Here is a 23592-nt window from a genome sequence, read left to right on the forward strand (position 1 = left end):
AACTCTGAATTATCATTCATAAATGGACAGATATCTGTATGGGGCGAAAATTGGCAACTCACCCTAAATAATGGAAAGTGAGGGGTCATCCACACGAGTGCTACAAGGAATCCGTTAGTTACATGATAAATCAGTGAAATCTAAATGCTGTAAATTCAACTAAATACCTAGGAATTACAGTTACTAACAACTTATCTTGGAAGGAATACTTAGAAAATGTTGTGGGGAAGGCTAACCAAAGAATGCATTTTACTGGCAGGACACTTAGAAAATGTAACAGATCTACTAAGGAAACTCCTCACACTACACTTGTCTGTCCTCTTATAGTATACTGCTGTGTGGTGTGGGATCCTTACCAAAAAGGATTGACGGAGTATATCGAAAAAGTCGAAAGGAGGACAGCACGTTTTGTATTATCGCGAAATAGGGGAGAGAGAGTCACTGAAATGATACAGGATTTGGGGTGGGCATCATTAAAACTAAGGTGTTTTTCCTTGTGGCAGAATCTTCTGATGAAATTCCAATCACCAACTTTCTTCTCCGAATGCGAAAATATTTTGTTGACACTGACCTACATAGGGAGAAATGATCACCATGATAAAATAAGTGAAATCAGAGCTTGTTCGGAAAGATGTAGGTGTTCATTCTTTCTGCGCACTATATGAGATTGAAAAAAATAGAGAATTGTGAAGGCGGTTTGATGAGCCCTCTGTCAGGCACTTAAATGTGATTTGCAGAGTATCGATGTAGACACAGATGGAAAACAAAAATGTCAAAAAATACACAGTGATTCAGCTTACTTCAGGATTTCCTCCTGAAAGTACAGCCATTTTTAATAATGCTCCACGTATCACAACAAGCAGGAGAGTAAACCACCATCCACTAGATCAGGGGTGTCCAACTCACAGTCCGCATGTGGCCTAAAGTAAGTATCAATGTGTCTCAAGAAGATGAGCCTCTGTATCACACGATCCGTAAAAAAAAAAAAAAAGTAAGTTTCTTTTATGTAAAATGATAAACCCTTATATATTAAATGTCAAATTAATCTCATCTTGCTTTTTCATAATAAAAAAATCATAAATTAATAAATTCTAAGTTACTTAAATATGTGAGACCAACCTCCTCCCCTTTATTTGTTTTCCGTATATTATGCGCATCCAAAGATACTCTTCTTCTTCTTCTTCCAATGTGGCCCAGGTAAGCTAAAATGTTGGACAGCCCTGTGCTAGATTAATAAAAAGTGAGGTACAATCCTGGCAGGCCAGTTACATACTTAATGAGCCATATTTGAGGTGTGACATGTGAAGGAACACCAACTTTTGCCTGTTTATTCCACTCACAAACATGTAAAACAAAATTTGTTTCCTTCCGACTGATCTGGAATCTCGCAACTGGAATTAGGTATGTAGTTACAATATATCAACCACCTTGCTCTCAGAGAAAAACAGTGTCTGATGCTTTTGTTCTTGTAGCCGGCCGGTGTGGCCGAGCGGTTCCAGGCGCTTCAGTCTGGAACCGCGCGTCTGCTACGGTCGGAGGTTCGAACCCTGCCTCGGGCATGGATGTGTGTGATGGCCTTAGGTTAGTTAGGTTTAAGTAGTTCTAAGTTCTAGGGGACTGATGACCTTTTGTAACATTAGAAAACTGAAGAAGTCTGTATATTATATTAAAAAGTTGTGCTGTGACATCTGGAGGAGAGAGATTTTGATAGACAAAAACACTGACAATATAATATCAGTCAATATGAATATGAGCAAAGAGTCCGTGACTGAAAAGGCAGATGAAAAATCAATAGACACATCTGAGGAAGACAGAGACCAACCAAATAAGGTACTGAATTGTCATGAGCAGCTAAGGTAAGATAAATGTATTGTAAATCTTGTTTGTGTTCTTGTTGTAGATGTTCAGTGTGTGACAGCACTCCTGTTGTAAGAGTACATGAAGCCTTGTTAGTTTGGTTCACTGGGAAAACAGAACATGATGTTTTGATATATGATTCAGTCCTGTAAAAAAAAAACCACCCAGCAAGCTACCCAACAGTGATCCTAACTTCACAACAAGCTAAGGTTGGTTGGGAAGATGGAAAGCTCATCAGCTTTTAGTGACAGGTAAATTTTTTTAGAGGGATACACTGACTGCAGAATACTTAAAAAAGAATTTTAAGCTATTTCCTCCAAAAGCTAACCCACATCACATTTATACTGCAAATGAATTTGGACTGGTTTATTGAATGCACCAGAAAGTCACTAGCTTCCAAATTATATGACTTGGCAATGCATTACAAAAGGTGCAAAGATACATTACAGTTTTGGTTTGTAGCAAATCATCATAAATTCCCTCTCCTCCTGATAGGTAAATAAAAACATCCACTACCACTGAAACTTGTTAACTGGTCATGTTCACCAGTAGTCTACAAATAACAAAATAATGCATGACAGTCTTCCACAGAAGGCCACCTTATTTACTGACAATGTGCAGGTACATCCAGGAGTGGAGCACCTCATCAGTGGTGACACCAGATTGAAGTTCTTCCCTTCTAATGTTGTCTCTCTTCTGTAACCAATGGATTAAGGTGAACTGAAGAACATAAAAAAGTATAGCAATATACAGATACTGGGGAAATTAACTGAAGAAGATGGAGAAGTTGGTGTGATTTCTGGTCTGAAATTGGTAAATATCACAGATGTGATTATTATGGCTGCACCTTCTTGGGATGAAGTTACTGAAATCTATATTCTGAAGTAATGGAAAACAGTATGGCCCCACTATACATGAGTCCAACATTCTTGGTTCTTTGGATGTAAACGATAGTGCACATGTGCCTGGTTGCAGAATGACAGTGACATGGGATACGGCCTGATGACCAATGACAAAATTTTTATTGCTGCCTGTTGTACTACAGAGAATAACTGTGATAGTGAAGTGGTCAACAAGAGTGACATTTCAGAGGAAGAAATAATGACTCATGGGCAGGCAATTGCACTGCTGTAAAAACTAATGGTTTATCTAGAATGTCACCCAGAAACAACTTCAGTCAAACTGTTGATGGTGAAACATCTAAGCGATTGTGCTGCTCTCAAGTGCCATATGTTTTAAACTAAAGAAACATACTCACTATTTTAGGAAATAAATGTGAGAACACTACAGTAACTATCCACTTAAGTGCCAGTAAATGTTTCTTGTTAGTGCCAAAATAAAAGGTTTTTTTACTGTAGTACATATTGGTGTCTTTGCAGTTATATTCTGATTAAAATAACTTTGTGATGACAAGATTGCAGGGGAAGGGGGCAATGTCGGCAACATGCAACCTGCTACATTATGCAAGGCTCATTTTGCATGTACCTACATAACTGGCAATAGGAGTGTATGTGTTGCTCAAGAAAGAACAACACTTGGCTGGCAGCTGACCCCTTATCGCTAAACTCAATCAAAAAGTAATTTTAAAATTAGCATAGAAGAATATTTCCAGATTATCCGAGTTTTTGGTAATGCAGTATGACCTAATCTGGGTAAACAAGGTTCTTGAGTAATGCTGTTCTGAAACTTTGGTTATCTATAGATTACACTATTCAATTTTCTTTGGCCAACTTCCTTCTATTCTTTGATCCACATTTTGTCTTCTGCTGTCCATCAAGCAGCTTCTTTAGAAACTGCCACTTCAAGATGTCATTTTTCTAAAGAAACCCCCAGATCTTCCAAAATTCCCCTTTTACAGATAAGAGCACTTTGGATTTCTAAGAAGATATGGAAATTTAGTGTCATGTTCAGTGATTGAGCATTAATGTTACAAAGACTGTATGTAACAGAAAATTAAGTAAATAAATATTTCTATAGTACCTTTTTATCACACATACTATTGTTGTGTACTTACATCAAGTGAAGCGAGGCAGTACCAACAGAAAACATGCTTGCAGCGCTTGCACATCATTTGTGCACACCCTTCATCCTTCTCTATGGGCACATTGCACATGGGGCAGCACTTGATGAGGTCAGAGTCGAATGGTATGCCTGGTGGCTCGGAGGCAGGAGCTGCCTGCTCACATGGCACACCCGGATGCCACGGGCGACGGCAGTTGGAACAGAAGTCATCTGCACAAGTGGGACAGTGCACGCATTGTGGCCTGCACTTCTCCGTGGGGCATACTGAGCAAACTGTCTCACAACCGGCACGGGGACACCACGTGCGTGCCACGTCCAGGTCCACCTCTGGAAACAACATAGCTGTCTCAATACCATATAGCAAGAGTAGGGGCACAATTCATAAAATTATAATGTCACAGTGGTTGACTTATTATTGTCTACCTGTTTTATCTTCTGAGAACAGCCATCTAAAAATGTTGCTAAATATATCATAAAGATGTAATGTCACAGAGATAACTATGAAATATCATTATTTCTTCTTTCAATTTATGCATTGTATATTAGCTAATACAATACTAGGGGGGAATGCCAGCACTACTACAACACACAATATGCCAGTAACTACAATCTCCAAGCCTAAAAAAAGAAAAGAAAAAAAAGAAACACCATAATATCAACAGTGTGCATGTTAATCAGACATGCAAATATGTTGTTCCCAATGGTCTATCACAAATGATATGAAGACGCTATGTTGTGGAGAAAAAGTGTTGCGTTTCCAGCTGCGTCGTACAAGATTTTTTCCCTGCAAAGCAGCTACCAAAATTAACATACCTGCACATCAATTTGCAGCCATATAGCATTGTATAGCCATATAGTATTGTAATGCACTGAAAATTGAGTTAGAATGCTTTGAAACTGATATGCAAATAAATTTTACTTTCTGTTTGGGGAGGGGGGGGGGGGGGGGTGGAGAAGAGCTGTTACACAAAAATATGAGGATAGTGGTAATGGTCACTGCTTGGGAGGGGAAGAGGGGGGACAACCTTACACAAAGGTAGTAGTTTCTGGTCATTCATCATACTGTCAGAATGCGCAATACTTAATTGTTCCTGTTCCCTCTGTTTCATGTTGGTAGCAATGAGGAAGTTTCAAGGTATTGTCAAAGGAGAATGAGAGTTAAATGCAAAATATAGTTTTTGTGTAATTTCAGTAGTAGTCCTGAAGTGTGAATGTACAAGATTTTTCATAACAATAAATTACATTTAGTGTCAATTTAAATGTGGTGAAAACTCTTAAAAGACATGTTGAACATTTTGGGTATACAGGGCTTGGGCGTCAAATTGGTTTTGTACATCTGTGTGTAATATGAATGTAAAAGGAGGAATTCTGTATTGAAACTTTCTTGTTCAATTAGTATATTTCTGGCACATACAGTTACTTTGGTTTATAGCAGCATATATGTGCTACGAAACATCATTCCTCATAGTATGAGCAAAAGGTGGTGTAAGGAGAGGCTGCTGCGGAAAGTTGTCAAGCTCTCACCTTATAAACAGGTCATTGTATCTACCTGTAGCTTAAATGCTGCTGCTGATGATGATGAGGATGATATGAATTAGGAAGTTCAATATTTGGGTTTTTGGTGCCACGGCACAATAAATATTTCAACATAAATACTTAGTCAATGATCACTACGCAAAACAAAGTTATCATTTGTCTGCTTATACTTTAAATCTACACGAACACATATGAGCTATGAAAGATCGTAACATATTTAAGGTGTATTCTTGTTTCCCTGACATGTTCTATGTCCTGGAGGATCTCCTCCCTACAGAGCTAATGATACAAAAGTACATCTAATTTAATATAATCAACTAACATTATGTACATAAACTTAGTTGTAACAAAAAAATAAATGAGAATAATCTTGAGAACTAAGGCAATACTTTTTACAGTGGATTAGTCTTTCAATAAAAATGGGAAATAATATACAGATCAGATTGAATGCATATTTTAGGTATGTATAGCATTGATGAAAGGCTACTCAACAAAATCTGTGCCTAATTTATACAAAATCATTCTTCGTATCTGGGAAAGTGTAGAAGCTTTCCTAGTTCAGTTCACACCACAAAACTATTCAAATAATAAATTTAAGAAAATGTAGCGAAGAACCTAATAACTACAAATCTCACTTACTGTAGTGAGAGGCAGTGGAAACCATTATAACCTGTGACATACAGTCTCAGACACTTAATATTTAAACATACATGAAGAGAGATTTTCCCAAAACTGAATGATCAGAGCTACCACTCATTGTGGGTATGATGCAGTGGATGGACTGCATTATTTTCCTATTCCCAAAGATGTACCACAGGTGGTACATTCTTGGTGGACCTAAAGAAATTTAGAGCTACACACACAAAGAAAGCAATCTGTGTGAGCTTACAAACAGAACACTTAAAGACTCCTTTACTCAGCGAGAGTTTCAACAGTGACACACACGACATACGCAGTAAGCAACCAGTAACTACATAATGAAGCACCATTTGCCTATATGTGTGTGACAGTAACGTGCAAGCATTAACACTTTTTTCCTACATTGTACTTATTTTAACACATAATTATATATGACACTTTTGTATAACATTTGATTAATATAACATATTACTATTATTATTAACGCTGAATTGTACCACTGTATGTATGATAACTATATTATCACCATAGTTTTAACTGATGTATCTACCTGTCCTGCACATGCATATTTATGTAATTACTTTTTAATGTTTTAAGTATTCAACACGCAGACAAAGCGAACTGTATAGAAAACATACCAAATGGCAAATAAAGATTCTGTTCTATTGAATGTTTGGTCACGGTAAGGGTTTCGACTGGATACTGGTTTCTTATGTTAGCTTAAAATCCAGCTGACAGTGAGCTTATCAGGGTATGAGAACTAACGTCTTGTGAGGAACTTTAACTACAGTTCTTATTATCCCTGTCCCTACACTTTTTGTCTCCAAACAGAAATGGTGCAACAAAATGTTAATGACAAAGCATGCTGTCATTAAAATGCGCCAGAGCTTACCTCTGTTTAGGCGGAACTTCTTGTGCTTCTCTATCAAATCTGCTGTGACTAGAGTCTCCATTTCAGATATTGAGATCACGCCCTGCTTCTCACATTGGGCGTCGGGACAAGAGATCTCGTAAGCGCCTTCTTGGATTTCGAACTCCAGGTACGCCTTCATACACTGAAACAAAGAGATAAGACATCACAGATTACCAAAGGATACTTGTGCGGGTTATTTTATTCGGTGCTTGAAATGTTTTGTACATTTCATTTCGTAAGCTGCATCGTATTTTATGTAAAGATAAAATGATCAGTTCCTGTTACCATACTTCTTAATATGTACTTCATATTTGGGACTGAAAACTCTATGAAGTTCAGGCCGCCAGTCAGCGAACAGACGCAAATTCCCTTGCAAAACATCGCAGTCAAATAGTGTGCCTCAAAGACACTCAGATAATGGGGTGGATCAGTTAACTGCTATAGAACGATATCTATGTATAACGTCGTAGTTAGATTTCCTAAAAACACCAGTGTGCGATTTGCAGGGGGGGATTTCCCCCCCTCTGCATCAGACTATCCCCTCCTCTGGTTTTAGTTTATGCATCCCTACCTGGGATGTTTATTTCCCACGCACTGGAGTAAAACTTTACATATAATTTAAATTTGTGGAGACGAACACTGAAAGTTTTTAATAAGTCTTACTATTAATATGTTTCAGCTTTCTATCATCAGAATAAGTACAACTTTCCACAAATGTGCCTCTACTTTATTAATTCCCCTCGTATATCTGTACCCTATGTAGATGATTTTGTAAATAAGCTTTACTTATAATGTACTTTTAAAGATATAACAAGGGATGGCTCTTCTGATAGTGCATACGCGTCAACTAACCCTCTAAGACATCCCCCCCCCCGCTGGTAAAAGCACAAATCGCACACTGAAAAACACCGAAAAATACTACTTGACTGCGCCCATTCCATTCACCTTACGAGTAGCCATGCTGCTGCTGACTCAAAATTCCGAGAGCAGATTATTATGGTGAAATACTTAATTGGTGTCCCCAGAAATGTGGATGAAGAGAACCCGTCGCAGAGCGTCTATATGAATGCAGTTTACCATGCCCCTGGGCCACCGTTCACTTTCGTGTCTGGAGCTGTTTTCCCGGATATCTGACAATTCCCATGGTATCTAATAGGCGCTTTTATCGCCGGCACTGCGTACACAGTGTTAAAGTCCCTGCGCCCTAAGGACGCACACGGAGAGAAAGTGATTAGTTGCCCCACTTCAGAGATCGCGTGCTACATCTCAATTCGAGAGGTAGCTAGGACAGCTAACTTTTGGTTTGAAGGCTTTAGCTTACCTGTGATTGTTAATCAGTTCCCTCAACCATTTAACAAGTACGGAAAGGACATGGATTAATGCAGTCTGAACAGTGATGCAACGTGGCATAATTGTCGTCACATTTGAAACACGTTAAAGAATAAAAATATACATTGCATTCTTTGACGCGATTTAAAACGTAGTATATTTGTGAATATGCACGTTATTACTTGTGGTCTGGCAGGTGGTGTGCACTGAAAACTATTTTATATCGTGGGCAACTGCAGCTGTTGAAAGGCATGATGATGTTGGGAGCGGAGTTCTTCCTAACATCAGCAGTGCATTGAGCTGAAGACGGTACAGAGATATCGAAGTTATAGCCAAAGAATTCACCTTCACCGGTCCCAGGTAGTTTTCTAAGCGTGCACGACAGAGCGAATGCAAGCATCACGTAGTCGTCGAAGTCGTTATCCGAGACGGACTCGTGCCTTGTTGAACGAATCTGGCATCATTCTGACGTGATTTACGGAAAACGCAAACTACGTCGGATTTTCTTATAGCGGTTAATCGCTCCTCTTCATAAGCACTGCCCGAGTGTCACGCTAGCCTATTTTGTAGAATTCCACGCGGCTTGCGCAACAGAGTTCTGCTGCAGTCGTTCGACAACATGAATAGTAAGCTTTTGGTTCGTATGCGAAAATATCTTAGCGGCGGCAACAGCTCGTGACCGATCTGGCAGATGCTGTGGACCACGCAAGGTAGCTGCCCCCATCTTAAAGGGAACGGATCGGTTCACACACACGTTAGCAATGGCGTCTCACCTTCCAGGATGATGGCAATTGGCCGACAAGCGGTCTCAGATAGTGAACGACTTTTGTTGGTGCGTTTTTGCGCTTGCATAATAAATAGCATAGGTCCCCTTCCTTTTTAATTGCAAGACGCTTCATATATTTCGAATATTTGTTTCAGTGTTATTGTACCGTTTTCAGTCGAGCTTATTTTCATTTAAAAATGCCACGCATACACAAATGCGAATCCTTAATCTTGTGGTATTTCCATAATCTGGACAGCACTCGTAAAATAATCTCATGTATTCTATACATTATTTCAGTACTTCCGCGACTAAAATCCGAATACGTATGCTAAAAAGCATTCCTCCTGAAGAGATGACACGTTCCAACTTCGAAAATCCCATGCGCCACGAAATACAACGTAATACAGAGAAATATTTAGAAAAAAAATTACAAGCTCTTTAAATGGAAAAGATTGTGCTACTACTTTCCCTCATTTCATGTACACCTGTCATTTTCACAAGAAAAGTAACATCAAAATAAGATAGTTAACAGTAACAAAATGTCTGGGCATTATAAGAAAAGCAACTGTCTCACATGAACGTTCTTGCTATTGAAATAACAATAAATTCTTGAAAGAGCTTTGTGATTTTTTAACGCTAAAAATAAATGGTGACTTTACCATTTATTGTTCCTCGCATTCACATGCAGCTGCTGTGTACTACGATGAATTTTTTGACCCACATTTCTGAGACATCAACTTTAAAGCGTTTCAGTCGAAGAAAACAATTTCTTGAAAGCATACCTGCCTATGACTGGCCCCATCTCCTTCACTAAAGATAAATAAGTAGCTGCCCTGCACCCAATATACATTGATAGGGCGCAGTATTCTGAATTCACAAATTTTGCTGGATGAGATAGGCAGAATTCAGAAGGGAAAGTGACCGTAAGTAAAACTATAATCTTTAACGGATACCCGCAACGGGCATTAATTCCAATTAAAAGTTCCAAAAAATTCAATGTTTAACACACAGGGTTTAGAAAAAATATGGAAACACCGCGAGGGAAGCAGGCTTGAACATAAATAGACATTTCAGTCAAAGCTGCAGACTGCGCTGTTGTCTTTGACCACGAACAGCACCACCTGTGCAACGCCCTCAATGCGTTGTGTCGGTCGTCGTCTGTGTAGTTGTCACTGCATAACGTCGGAGCTAACTGCATTCGAACGTGGGCAAATTGTGGTGCTGGTATGGTGTGTGCTTCCGTAACCAAGATACGCGAAGTGTTTCGTGTGTCAAGAGGCACCGCATCGAATATTTATGCTGCATACAGGGACAGCGGAAAAACATTATCCTCTAACGCCGGCATTACAGTATCAAATTTTCTCTGATAAAGTTTCTTTGTCAAAATTTGATAGCGTAATAAGAAACTTTGTCAAAGTTAGGCCTTGATGAAAATTTCTTTGATCAAATCCAGCGCCTCGCCTTAAATTTTACCAAAGAAAGCTTTTGTCTTGCGTTTACTGCACGGAGAAATGTAACCGCTTGCAGCGCTACCATCGCTGTAGCTGTTTGACATTTAACGTTTATCAACATGGCTTCGAAATTTACATGGTGCGTCACATCTACAACTAAACTGCTATACACGTAAGAGTCAGATGAAGCACTGTATAATTTGTTGCATCGCATAGACAAAAATAGAATACGAAGTGAGAGCTAAAAAAACAGATACCATTTGCAGTGAAGTATAGCCAGTGTGAGTGTGTGTGTGTGGGTGGGGGGGGGGGGGGGGGCGGGCATGCGGGATTATAGCCGAGCGGTCACCGCGCTCCAGTCGGACTGTGCGGCTGGTCCCAGCAGAGGTTAGAGTCCTCCCTAGGGCGCGCGCGCGCGCGCGCGTGTGTGTGTGTGTGTGTGTGTGTGTGTGTGTGTGTGTGTGTGTGTGTGTGTGTGTGTCCAGCAGAGGTTCGAGTCCTCCCTAGGGCGTGTGTGTGTGTGTGTGTGTGTGTGTGTGTGTGTGTGTGTGTGTGTGTGTGTGTTTGTCCTTAGGATAATTTAGGTTAAGTAGTGTGTAAGCTTAGGGACTGATGACCTTAGCAGTCAAGTCCCACAGGATTTCACACACATTTGAACATAGCCAGTGTGTATCCACGAAAGTAGAAAGGACAAAATCTACGATTTTGTAGAAATAAAAGTATTCTCAATGGCTAAAGTCAGTTATTTACCCTCACATATTTCTCCATCAGTGCTTTATAAATACCTTCACACTCTGCTGGTATTATTTTCGCCAACGTGCACTGCGGTATTCGGGTGCTGTAACTTAAACTAGAGCAGCTTTCTCCTGTTGTAATAAATCGCAGTGTTGCGGTAAATCTGTTTTTTGCGGATAGCATTTCTGAGATGAGTGTTCTGCTTCGTAATATGAGGAGGCACTCTCTTGAGCACATACTGATACATACTCCTGTCCATTTCCAATTAACTTTCATACGACTTTACGTCCTCGACTTGCAGCTCCCGTAAGAGATTTTGTTGGATGCTTTTCGCATCTCGCCGTGAAACCCACGGTTTCACCGAACTACGTTTCCGTTTTTTATTTTTATTTTTTCCCCAAATGTAAATGCAATGCAGTTGTCGTACTTGCAACTGCAGAGCACAGTAGTAAGTCTTTGTAGTCCGTTCTGAAGGAACTACGACGTCAAAAATCATAGTCGAAGAAACTATGATGAATATTTGATCACATTTCTTAGCCAAAGAAAATTCAATAGTGTAATACCGGGAAAAGTGACAACGTGGACGACAATGTGTGTTGAGTGGTGATAATTGTGACGAAACGTAAGGGGACGACAGCTGCAGAAGTAATTGCAGAACTGAATGTCGCTCTCAACGAAGCCTGTCAACATCAACACAAGCTCCAGAAGTAGGGTATTACAGGACGAGCTGTAACTCCAAAAATCACACTAAGTGGATGGAAATGCCCATAAAAGGATAAAGTGGTGCCAAAGCCATAAACCTTTGACCATGTCATTCTGTCGGATGAGTGTAGTTGCGCACTGTTTCCAGCTTCTGGTCTAGTTTACGTCGCAAGATCGAGAGATGGAGAGCGTTAACAACGATTTTGGCGGCCGCCTCGTGGTATTCCATGTGTCCCATTGTTACTTAGGAAGGTCCCATTGTTACTTAGGAAAGTGCCAAGGACTGTGTGACCATTCTGACTAATCCAGGTCCACTCCATGGTACAATATTTGTTCCCCAATGGTGATGCTGTGTTACAAGACGAAATGGTCCCCACTCACACAGGTTGCCTGGTTTTGTGGGCCCGGGATGAATCGTCGCACCTCCCCTGGCCAGCACTGTCACCAGACCTTAATATTATTCAACTTCTGTGAGCTACATTGCAGATAACGGTGAGTGATCGCTATCCACCTCTACCATCCTCCTGAAATTGCGGCTGCTTTAAGAGGAGAATGGTGCAAGATTTCCTTGGAAACGATAAAGGTCCTGTCTTTATCGATTCCGAGACGACAGGAAGCTGTTTTGAATGCAAACTGTTTTCGTACACTGTATTAGGCATAGTAATGTGTCGTGTTTTTGGCGTGTCCCCATCTTTGTCCAGCCCCTGTATCTTTGGACTATACCGAAGACGAGACTAGTACTTCTGATGTACATCGTTTGTACACTGAGGTGACAAAAGGCACGAGATACCTCCTAATAACGTGTCGGATCACCTCCTGCCCGGGGTAGAGAAGCAGCTCGGCGTGACGTGAACTCAGCAAGTCGTTGGAAGTGCCCTGCAGAAATATTAAGCCATGCTGTGTCTACAGCAGCCTCTGAGAGATTTTGTGCACGAACTGGCCTCCCGATTATGTCCCTTAAGTGTTCAATGGGATTCATGTCGGGCGATTCGGATGGCCAACTCGTTCACTCGATCTGTCCAGAATGCCCTTCAACCCAATCGCGAACAATTGCGCCCCGGTCACACGGCGCATCGTTGTCTGACAATACGCAAATGGCCAACATTTAGCCGAAATAGCCATTTCCAGCCAATGATCACTTAAACTGGACCAGAGGATCCAGCCCATTCCATGTAAATACAGCGCACACGGTTATGGAGCCACCATCAGCTTGCACAGTGCCTTGTTGACAACATGGGTCAATGGCTTTGTGGGATTTGCGCCCTACCATCAGCTCTTTCCAACTGATATCAGGATTCATCTGACCAGGCCACGGTTTTCCAGTCAACTAGGGGCCAAACCGATATTGTCACGAGCCCAGAAGGGGCGAAATCGTGCTCTTAGGATGCACTCGCGTCGATCGTCTGCTGCCGTAGCCCATTAACGCCAGATTTCGCCGCATTGTCTTAATGGATACATTCGTCGTACGTCCCACACTCATTTCTGCAGTTATTTCACGCAGTTTTGCTTGTTTGTTAGCACTGACAACTCTACCATCTGGTGAGCAAGATGTATGGAACAGGCGAAATACCCTCAGACTTCAAGAAGAATATAATAATTCCAATCCCAAAGAAAGCAGGTGTTGACAGATGTGAAAATTACCGAACTATCAGTTTAATAAGTCACGGATGCAAAATACTAAAGCGAATTCTTTACAGACGAATGGAAAAACTTGTAAAAGCCGACCTTGGGGAAGATCAATTTGGATTCCGTAGAAATATTGGAACACGTGAGGCAATACTGACCTTACGACTTATCTTAGAAGAAAGATTAAGGAAAGGCAAACCTACGTTCCTAGCATTTGTAGACTTAGAGGAAGCTTTTGACAATGTTGACTGGAATGCTCTCTTTCAAATTCTGAAGGTGGCAGGGGTAAAATACGGGAGCGAAAGGCTATTTACAATTTGTACAGAAACCAGATGGCGGTTATAAGAGTCGAGGGGCATGTAAGGGAAGCAGTGGTTGGGAAGGGAGTGAGACAGGGTTGTAGCCTCTCCCCAATGTTGTTCAATCTTTATATTGAGCAAGCAGTAAAGGAAACAAAAGAAAAATTCGGAGTAGGTATTAAAATCCATAGAGAAGAAATAAAAACTTGGAGGTTCACCGATGACATTGTAATTCTGTCAGAGACAGCAAAGGACTTGGAAGAGCAGCTGAACGGAATGGACAGTGTCTTGAAAGGAGGATATAAGATGAACATCAACAAAAGCAAAACGAGGATAATGGAATGTAGTCGAATTAAGTGGGGCGATGCTGAGGGAATTAAATTAGGAAATGAGACACTAAAAGTAGTATATGAGTTTTGCTATTTGGGGAGCAAAATAACTGATGATGGTCAAAGTAGAGAGGATATAAAATGTAGACTGGCAATGGCAAGGAAAGCGTGTCTGAAGAAGAGAAGTTTGTTAACATCGAGTATAGATTTAAGTGGCTGGAAGTCGTTTCTGAAAGTTTTTGTATGGAGTGTAGCCATGTATGGAAGTGAAACATGGATGATAAATAGTTTGGGCAAGAAGAGGCTTTCGAAATGTGGTGCTACAGAAGAATGGTGAAGATTAGATGGGTAGATCACATAACTAATGGGGGGGGGTATTGAATAGAATTGGGGAGAAGAGAAATTTTTGGCACAACTTGACTAGAAGAAGGGATTGGTTGGTAGGACATGTGAGGCATCAACGGGTCACCAGTTTAGTACTGGAGGGCAGCGTTGAGGGTAAAAATCGTAGAGGGAGACCAAGGGATGAATACACTAAGCAGATTCAGAAGGTTGTAGGTTGCAGTAGGTACCGGGAGATGAAGAAGCTTGCACAGGATAGAGTAGCATGGAGAGCTGAATCAAACCAGTCTCTGGACTGAATACCACCACAACAACAACAACGGCGCCCGGCTACTAATCCGCGTTCAAAGTCTGATAATTCCTGCCGGGCGGCTGTATACACGCCGGAAACATTTTCGAGTGAATTACCTGAGTGCAAATGACAGCTCCGCCAATACATTGCTCTTTTATACCTTAAGTACGCGATACTACCACTATCTGCATATGTGCACACCGCTGTCCCATGACTTTTTGTCACTTCATTGTAGATTAAAACACTCAGATGCTGTCGAGATAGCGTTTACTTTGTGGAACAAACTGATGCACGGATGAGAGAAAATTGAAGATGGCCAGACTGTAAGGCTCCCTCGGCAGTTTCATATCGTGGGCCGTGGAGCTGCAGTCTCGGCTCCTGTCAACACGCGTTGCCGGTAGGGAGTATGTCACATTTGTACGTCATATCTTGCGCTATTGATCGGCGATGATTGAGAGTAGCTGGAGACAACAGGGGGAGAGGGCGGCGGCATTGTGTGCAGCAGGCGGGCTGGCTGGCTGGGTGATTACTGTGCACCGCGCTGCGGCCCGGCGCCGCCGAATCAATACCAGCGGCGGGACCCGGCCCAGAGTAGACGCAGCTGCAGCGGCCGCTGCCTCCCGTCTCCACAGCTGCGTTCACACAGCTTCCGGGACGAGGATACCCAATTTCGCTGTCGCCTTTACATGTTAGGCCCTAGTCGATTCTGCTATGCGGTCAAAATGTCAGTTTCTGACCGTCAATTTTACACGAATCGTGTCTGGAAATCAGCTTCTCCGACTTCCTCACCACGTGCAGAACCAGGTGTACCGGTATGAAATGAGCGTTAAGATACAAATTTGTCGATAGGGAACATTTGTTGTGAACGAGCCTTAATTTTTTTTTTGTTTGGTTGGTATGACATCTGTCAAAGATATGTAGTATACATCAAGTCATGGAATAAACAACATCATTATGTTTTCATCGTGTTAACAATGTCGAATTTTGTACCAGGAAGTCATGAATTGCGGAAAGCATTAATTTTTTGTTTTCATTTGAAAAAAAGTGCTGCAGAGTCGCATCGAATGCTTGTCGAGGCATATGGTGATCATGCTCTAGAAGCAACATGCAAAAGATGGTTTCAACGGTTCAGAAATAATGATTTTGATGTAAGAAATGAAGAACGTGGAAGACCACCAAAAAAGTTCGAAGACGCCGAATTGCAAGCAATATTGGATGAAGATGATACTTTGAGTGAGAAGCAAATGGCAGCAATGCTAAATGTTGCACAACAAACAATTTCTGACCGTTTGAAAGCTATGGGAAAGAACCAAAAGTGTGGAAAATGGGTGCCACGTGAATCGAATGAAAGACAGATGGAAAACCGAAAAAACATTGCTTCAAAGACATGAAAGAAAACCAATTTTGCATCGAATTGTTACTGGCGATGAAAATGGATCTATTTTAAGAATCCTAAACGGGAAAAATCATGGGTTAATCCTGGGCAACCATCAACATCGACTGCAAAACCAGATCGATTGGGTAAGAAGACAATGCTCTGTGTTTGGTGGGATCAGAAAGGTGTGGTGTATCATGAGCTTCTAAAACCCGGTGAAACTATGAATACTAATCGCTACAGACAACAAATGATCAATTTGAACTATGCATTGATCGAAAAAAGACCAGAATGGGCTAGAAGACATGGCAAAGTAATTTTTTTACACGGCAATGCACCTGCACACAAAGCAAAACTGGTTCAGGATACAATCAAAACACTTGGCTGGGAGCTGCTACCCCACCCGCCGTATTCACCAGACTTGGCCCCTTCCGACTGCCATTTGTTTTCATCAATGGGACACGCAATGGCTGAGGAACACTTCGATTCCTACGAAGAAGTCGAAAACTGGGTGTCTGATTGGTTTGCTTCAAACGACGAATATTTCTATTGGCGTGCTGTCCACTAATTGCCAGAAAGGTGGTCAAAATGTATAGAAAGCAATGGTCAGTACTTTGAATAAAATGTTTTACTTTTCAATTCAAAATAAGTGTTTCATTTTCACAAAAAAAACGCTCATTTCATACCGGTACACCTGGTACACTGTGGTGCCGGAAGTTATGAGATGCCTCCTACTATCGTGTCGGACATCCTTTTGCCCGTTGCAGTGCAGCAACTCGACGTTGCGCGGTCTCACCAAGTCGCTGGAAGTACCCGCAGGAATATTTAGCCAAGCTGCCTCTATAGCCGTCCATAACTGCGAGGGTGTTGCCGATGCAGGATTTTGTGCACGAACTGACCTCTCGATTATGTCTCATAAATATTCGATGGGATTCATGTCGGGTGGTCTGGGTGGCCGGATCATTCAAACGCTCTATGCAGAATGTTCCTCAAACCAATCGCAAATAACTGTGGCCCTGTGACATGGCGCATCGATGTTTGAGAACATGAATGGCTGCAAATGGTCTCCATGTAGCCGTACATAGCCATTTCCAGTCAATGATTGCTCCAGTTAGATGAGATGACCAGGCCCATTCTATGTGAACACAGCCCACACTAGCACCGTCTGGACAGTGCCTTCTGACAACCTGGGTTCATGCCTTCGCAGGGTTTGCACCATACTATACAGCTACTATCAGTTCTTTCCAACTGAAAGCGGGATTCATCTCACAAGGCCATGGTTTTCTAGTCGAGTAGGGTCCAAGTGGTATAATCAGGAGAGGCGCTGCAGACGATGTCGTCGTGCTGTTAGCAAAGAAACATAGGTCGTCTGCTGGTTAAGAGTGTTAATTCCCGTCGTGCGGCCACGATCACGTTGGATACCTTTTCGCATGTATCTCCTGAGTACAAATGAAAGATCTGCCTTGCGTACGCGATATTCCGTCATCTGTGTATGTGCATAGCGTTATCCAATGACTCTTGTCACCTCAGTGTACGGTTATCATAACATTCGCAGTTATTAATAGCGTGTCCGATTTCCTAATCGGTGGAGGACACTGTCCGAAAACATATGTTCAAAATGGTTTTCTGTTGCTGTTCAGTTCGAACACAGGTTGATGCAGCTTTCCATGCTACTCTATCAGTAACTAACTACTTTAGCCCAAACAACCTGAGAGGTGGCATGAGCCCCCTCTCATATTTCTATCTTACGATTCTCCTCTCTAGTTGCATGCGGTGGAGGGTTGCTTTTCCTTAACACGCGTACTTCCCACGCAGCGTCTCTCGTCACCCGGGTGGGCCGGTGACAGGCGGGCTCTGTGGAACTGGAGAGAGTTAAGCCGACGTGTGTGAGGCAGTCGAGTGAATGCTTTTCAGACGCCGACATTGTCAAGAGACACGCCCGCTGGGGTGTGAAGTAGCGGCTGGGCTAGAGGTTCCGTTACTTCAGAGAAACTTTGCGAAAACACTTTCTGGCGGGCTACCAGCGAGGCGTGGGAATGACTTGTGTACCCACGCAGTTGTGGCGGGAAAATTCCCGCACTTTCTGCAAAATCAGCACAGAAATTGGCGCCAAGAATCTCCATTGGTGGAATGGTAGTGCTCCGGCAATGGAGTGGAATTTCCGCCGGTTTTCGAGTTGCTGATTGGAACGTAACCACGGCCACTGTCGTGGGGGCGGGAATGTTCGGTGTTCGGCCTGTACGGGTGCTCTGAGTAGTCGGCAGTCGCCTTTCGGTCGAGGACGTCGGAGCAACCAGCCCTCGCCTGCGGTACGCCAGATCGTGTTCTGGGAGATAAGAAGACTGTTGGTAATGTACGTCCGCAGCACCGGCAGATAGGGATTTTCCTAGGTGATAATCAGAGCTCAGCAGAGCGCGCCTGTTCATCCTTTTCTAACTTTGTTCAGTTTCGAGTAGCAGCAATTACTATTGGGTTAGCTGTGTGTCTCTCTTGAGATTTGAGTGGAAAGGAATTGGCTCCACATACCACTTCGTCTTAAACCTCACGATCTAAGTTAGGGACAACTTCACCTTTACTGTGTTTGTATGAATCTCCAATTTTAGCCAATTTGATGTTTTATATTTCCTGTGTCTCTTTTACTATTCTGCGTTTAATCTTAATAAATCATATTGTTATTTTGGACAGAACTTTCTTTCTGTTAATCAATAGAGCAACCCTATCATTCCTCACTATGCTAATGAAACCTTTGTTTATTTAACTTATTTATCAAATTAAATTATTGCAGGTGCCAAACTCTCTTCTACTCCACTAGCAGGGTTGATTAGAGTCAGTTCGCGTATTTGTTTTATCCTTGTGCAACAGCAAAAGTCGGAGTTAGAATAGGGGGGGCTTAGAGCATGATTTACACATGTGGATTCTAGTAGAATTTAGTGATAAATACACTACTAGCCCCGGCACCTCGCATAATATGGCGACCCTTGGCCTCGGATCTTTCCTGTGAATCTCTGATAAACAAACAGGATTCTTAGTAGGAACATTCAATTTTTTTCTCTCTATTTTTTTTAATGATTAATACCCAAGTTTTTTTTGTAGTTCCGCGTTTAGTTTTAAGTAGCGGCGCATGACTACAGTTTTTGTTTTCAGTGTATATATTTTTTGTTCATTGTTTTTTTTGTGTTTCGCTGATGTGGTGTCTGTACCGGCATCGCACTTTGTCGGATTTGTGTGCGGTTTCTGTACCACATCAAATCGTGTTTGTGATTACAGCGTTGGAACAGCGTTGTTGAAATTTTATGTTTATGTGTAAAAAATATATGGAGTAGATTAATTTTATTGTGCATTTTAGATGAATTTGTTTTTATGAATGATAACGAGAAGTAAGGCACGACTATTATCGGGCGAAGCTAAAACAAAAGAGGATAGCATAATGGATAAGGGGCAGTTTACTGACGGGAATAGGTTCGGAGATGAGATGGGCACATTTTTAGCAGGACAGGACGCCAGGGGCATTGATGAGGAAGGTGATTTGGACGCGATCTCAGAGCAGCGTTGCGGCCGTGATTATGATAGTGAAGTAGAGGATGAAACAGAGACAGGCACACAGGTCGAGACGGTAGCAGAAGTTTATAGTCAAACGAACGAGTGCAGACAGAGGCCAGCTCGGTCACGTCAGAGCTCTAGCGCCCAGGTGTCCAGAGTTACATCGCCCATGTTTGAAGAGGATCAAGAAGATGACGTAAACCCAATACTGAGCTTCCTACGATCAATGAAAGAAGAAGCTGACGAACAGCGTAAGAAGCAGGAAGAAGCTGACGAACAGCGTAAGAGGGAGAAGGAAGAAGAGGAGAAACAACGTAAGAAGGAGAAGGAAGAAGAGGAGAAACAACGTAAGAAGGAGAAGGAAGAAGAGGAGAAACAACGTAAGAAGGAGAAGGAAGAAGCTGACGAACAGCGTAAGAGGGACACTGAGGCAATAATCTCGCATATAGGGGCAATTCGTGGGGAATTATTAACAATAAAGAAAGAATGTGGAGAAGCAAAACAAATGTCAATGGTAGCACAAAAAGTAGCAGGCCTAGCCAAAACTGCAGCAACAGGGGCAATGAAAATCGCAAGAGTAACTCTTAAACTCGCAGGGCGCTTGCGACGTGCGACACAAGTCCACTCGAAATCCCTAGCGGCCTTAAAGACTCAAGGTAATATTGCGGTTACGAACATCACGAAACGAATGAAAGAAGTAGAGAGTCGGATAGCAAAACTAGAGCGAAATGGGCACACGAGCACTGCGCGTTCGGATACCAATGATGGAGCACACAGGATTGTGTCTCCGAGGAAAAGCCCGCCGTGCTCTAGCCCAGTGACAGCGTGCGGAACAAACAATGCACACGCAGAAACAGCGAGTAATAGCTCCAATAATTGCAGCCCACTTAGAAGAGTGAATGCTGAATGCCACTTCCACTGTGATACAGACGTAGCACATCACAGTTATCAGCAAGATAGATCAGGACACTCCGCAGACGTGCAAGTATCGGAAACGTCTGACAACACCAGTGCGAGGATCGGACAGAATTTTGATCACAATCACTTCCTGTCGATACTCAAATTCCAGAAGTTCAAAGATAATGGAGGGTCGATGCATCCGAAGAGCTGGGTGATGCAATTTACTAATTCATTACCGTCGTCATGGCCAACCCAGGCCAAATTAGAATTCATGTGTGGACACATCGAAGGCCAAGCCGCGGAAAAGATGCGGGGCGTGGCAGCGACGTGTCGGACTTATCAGGAATTTGTTGGTGCATTCCTGCGGACCTACTGGTCAAAGGAAACGCAAGACAGGATTAAAGAGGAAATAATATTTTGTCCTGAACTGGAAGTGTCCGGGCATAAGAGCGCAACCAAATTTTTTGATGATTTACTCAAGAAGAATCAGTTTTTAGATAGTCCATACAGCAACGGAGAAATTATTAAATTTTGCTTTTCGAAATTGCCAGTTAGGTATCAACAGACACTTGTCGGGAAGTGTGGATCTGACATAGATGCATTCAAGAGTCTACTGCGCGAACTCGAAGTAGTCTTCGATAAACAAGACGCAAAGGACAGGAAGAAGGCGCAAAATAACAAATACCACGGGCCAGCAAGGGAAGACGACAACAGATCGCATAATCGCACTGGTCAGTTAGGAAACCAGGGTTACCGAGATCAAGGTTACGCTATTCAAGGTTATGGAAACCAGAGACACGGAAACCAGAACGTCAGGGAACAGGGTCAATCCAGACAAGCAATCTGGGACAGGAGGAATGACGAACGGCAAAGCGACCGTAATTGGAGGGAGCGAAATCAAGGACAACAGGAGAACCAGGAGATTGAAATTAGACCTCCAAATCCTAATGCACGTCAGAGGAGGGGGAGTCTAAGAAGGGATTGACGCTAGTCCATAGGACTCCACCACTTCTCTCACATAAAGGAGTTCGTAGAATAGTAGTAGTGTAAGAAATGTACATAGTAGAATAGGCAAAGATATGAACCTTTTTTCGGGGAACAATAATCGTTACATTAATAGATTAAGATTGTTAAAGTATTAACACGCTGCGTTGTCTTGCATAAGAATTTACTGCTGCTATCCTCTTTTTGTTTATGTTCGCGATCTCCAATGTCGATGGAGTAGGAGACACTACCTTTTCATGAGCAATGTTTTTGTCCCTTCCTATCTGGTGTCCATGTTGAGGGATAATGATGAGTGACGAGATGTCGCACAAACGGGCGCATACAAGAACGTGCTCTTAGAAGCGTTCTGAGAAGTCGTGATACGCTCCATAGCGGCCACAACCAGTTCGTGAGTCGTTCATACCAATGCTTGCAGGCACGCGTCAGTGCACTGCAAGATTGTGGTATATTGCGTGATTTCGAGGGTGAATATGGGCAGTATAGTTTTTGCAGAGCTGCGCCGGTATCGTTGTCTTGCAAGTCGGGGTGAACCTGTGAGCATTTGACTCTAATGGTGCCCTAGACGAGAGAAATGAGGGCATAAAAGCCTACCATGCTAATGTGCTGGTTGGGGATTTAGCGTGCTGCTCGTTTTTGTCACAGATGAATCACCAAGGAATTGTACTTGGATATTCGTGACATACTGTGTAGCTGGCGTGTGTTGGGTGTCTGAATCCTCAACAGGAACCAGTCCTGGCTTGGTCATATTACATTGCTTCTGGAAAGGAGTACTTTGATCGCGAAAACCGCATCACATAGAGAAGGAAGTTGCAACTATAAATTTATTGTCGTGTATAGCCATGGCTAACCCAGTCTCTGGAGTTTCAGTGAGGCGTAATGAAAACTCGGAGGTCATGTCGTACGGCGCGCACATCACTGTCGTCAATAGCGGCGAGCAGCAAGACACCTCAGCGTAACAGGAACTATGTAAGGGTATTGTATAAGGTAAAAAAAAAAAAAAAATAAATAAATAAATAAATAAATAAAATAAAATAAAATAAATAAATAAATAAATAAAAGGGAAAGTACGATACTAGGATAAGTTAAACTGTAGGATTTAACAATAACTAGATTAATATTGTGGGGGTTTTCTACCACAAGTGTGGCGCGCGCCTGTTGAGTTGCTATTTTTCAGGTCACCAAACCACAGACCCGAGATGGAGGGACGACGGGCGAGCGAAAGTAGCGTAGTTGCATGTTCTTTATAGCACAGTAAAACTTAGACCTGCATAACAACATAATTTAATTAAAAGACGTAGAATGTAGATCGTTGGGATATGGTAGTTAATTCTTGAAGCATGTCTACTGTCGATCTATATAATTAATAGTAATATTAGTGCGGGCCCGCACATTTAGTTGTTCATCCATTACAAAGCATCAGTTATCACACACCATGTACATACTGAGATCGGTCTCTACACATATATCAAAATAAATTATTTCCATGTCTAGATTAGATGTTATAATGATTGCCATAGATTAATAACTATAAAAGTAAAATAAGAGTGTCTGAAATGACAGACCATCAATGTTTCATTATGTAAATTTATTATAACATAGAAGGTCATGGGAAAAAGTTAGGCATAAGACTTTTGTAAGAATTGTACAGATGACGAGGAACGTGGCAATGCAGAGGCCAGCCAGCGCAAAAACAAGAGGTCTTCGGCTACCTGCTAGAGGGCGAGCGTCCCGTCCTACACGCTGACAGTCACCCGGCTGCCTACCTGAGGGATTACACGGGACCCTCGCCCCGCCACAAGCGAAAGTGGGGCTGGCCGTTGACCCTGACACGCGACAGCCTGCTAGCTCTCCGGACGCGGCAGCCGCTTGGAGGGATTCCCTGCGGCAGACCACGTTGTCGTGAGTACACGAAGAACATCACATATCGTGTCAGA

General features: G+C 42.3%; 1 protein-coding gene across 1 annotated transcript in view; it reads right to left on the reverse strand.

Moving 5' to 3' along the window:
• Window positions 1–23592, reverse strand: part of LOC126251996 (E3 ubiquitin-protein ligase RNF144A) — a 134810-nt gene that overhangs the window by 11345 nt on the left and 99873 nt on the right. Inside the window, exons 2-3 of the mRNA XM_049952778.1 lie at window positions 6947–7109; window positions 3872–4206 (exon numbers count right to left, since the gene is read on the reverse strand). Of these exons, the coding sequence (XP_049808735.1) occupies window positions 3872–4206; window positions 6947–7109 (498 nt within the window). The remainder of the gene's footprint in view (window positions 1–3871; window positions 4207–6946; window positions 7110–23592) is intronic.

Source organism: Schistocerca nitens, chromosome 4 (genome assembly GCF_023898315.1).
Source record: "Schistocerca nitens isolate TAMUIC-IGC-003100 chromosome 4, iqSchNite1.1, whole genome shotgun sequence".
Classification (NCBI taxonomy): Eukaryota; Metazoa; Arthropoda; class Insecta; order Orthoptera; family Acrididae; genus Schistocerca; species Schistocerca nitens.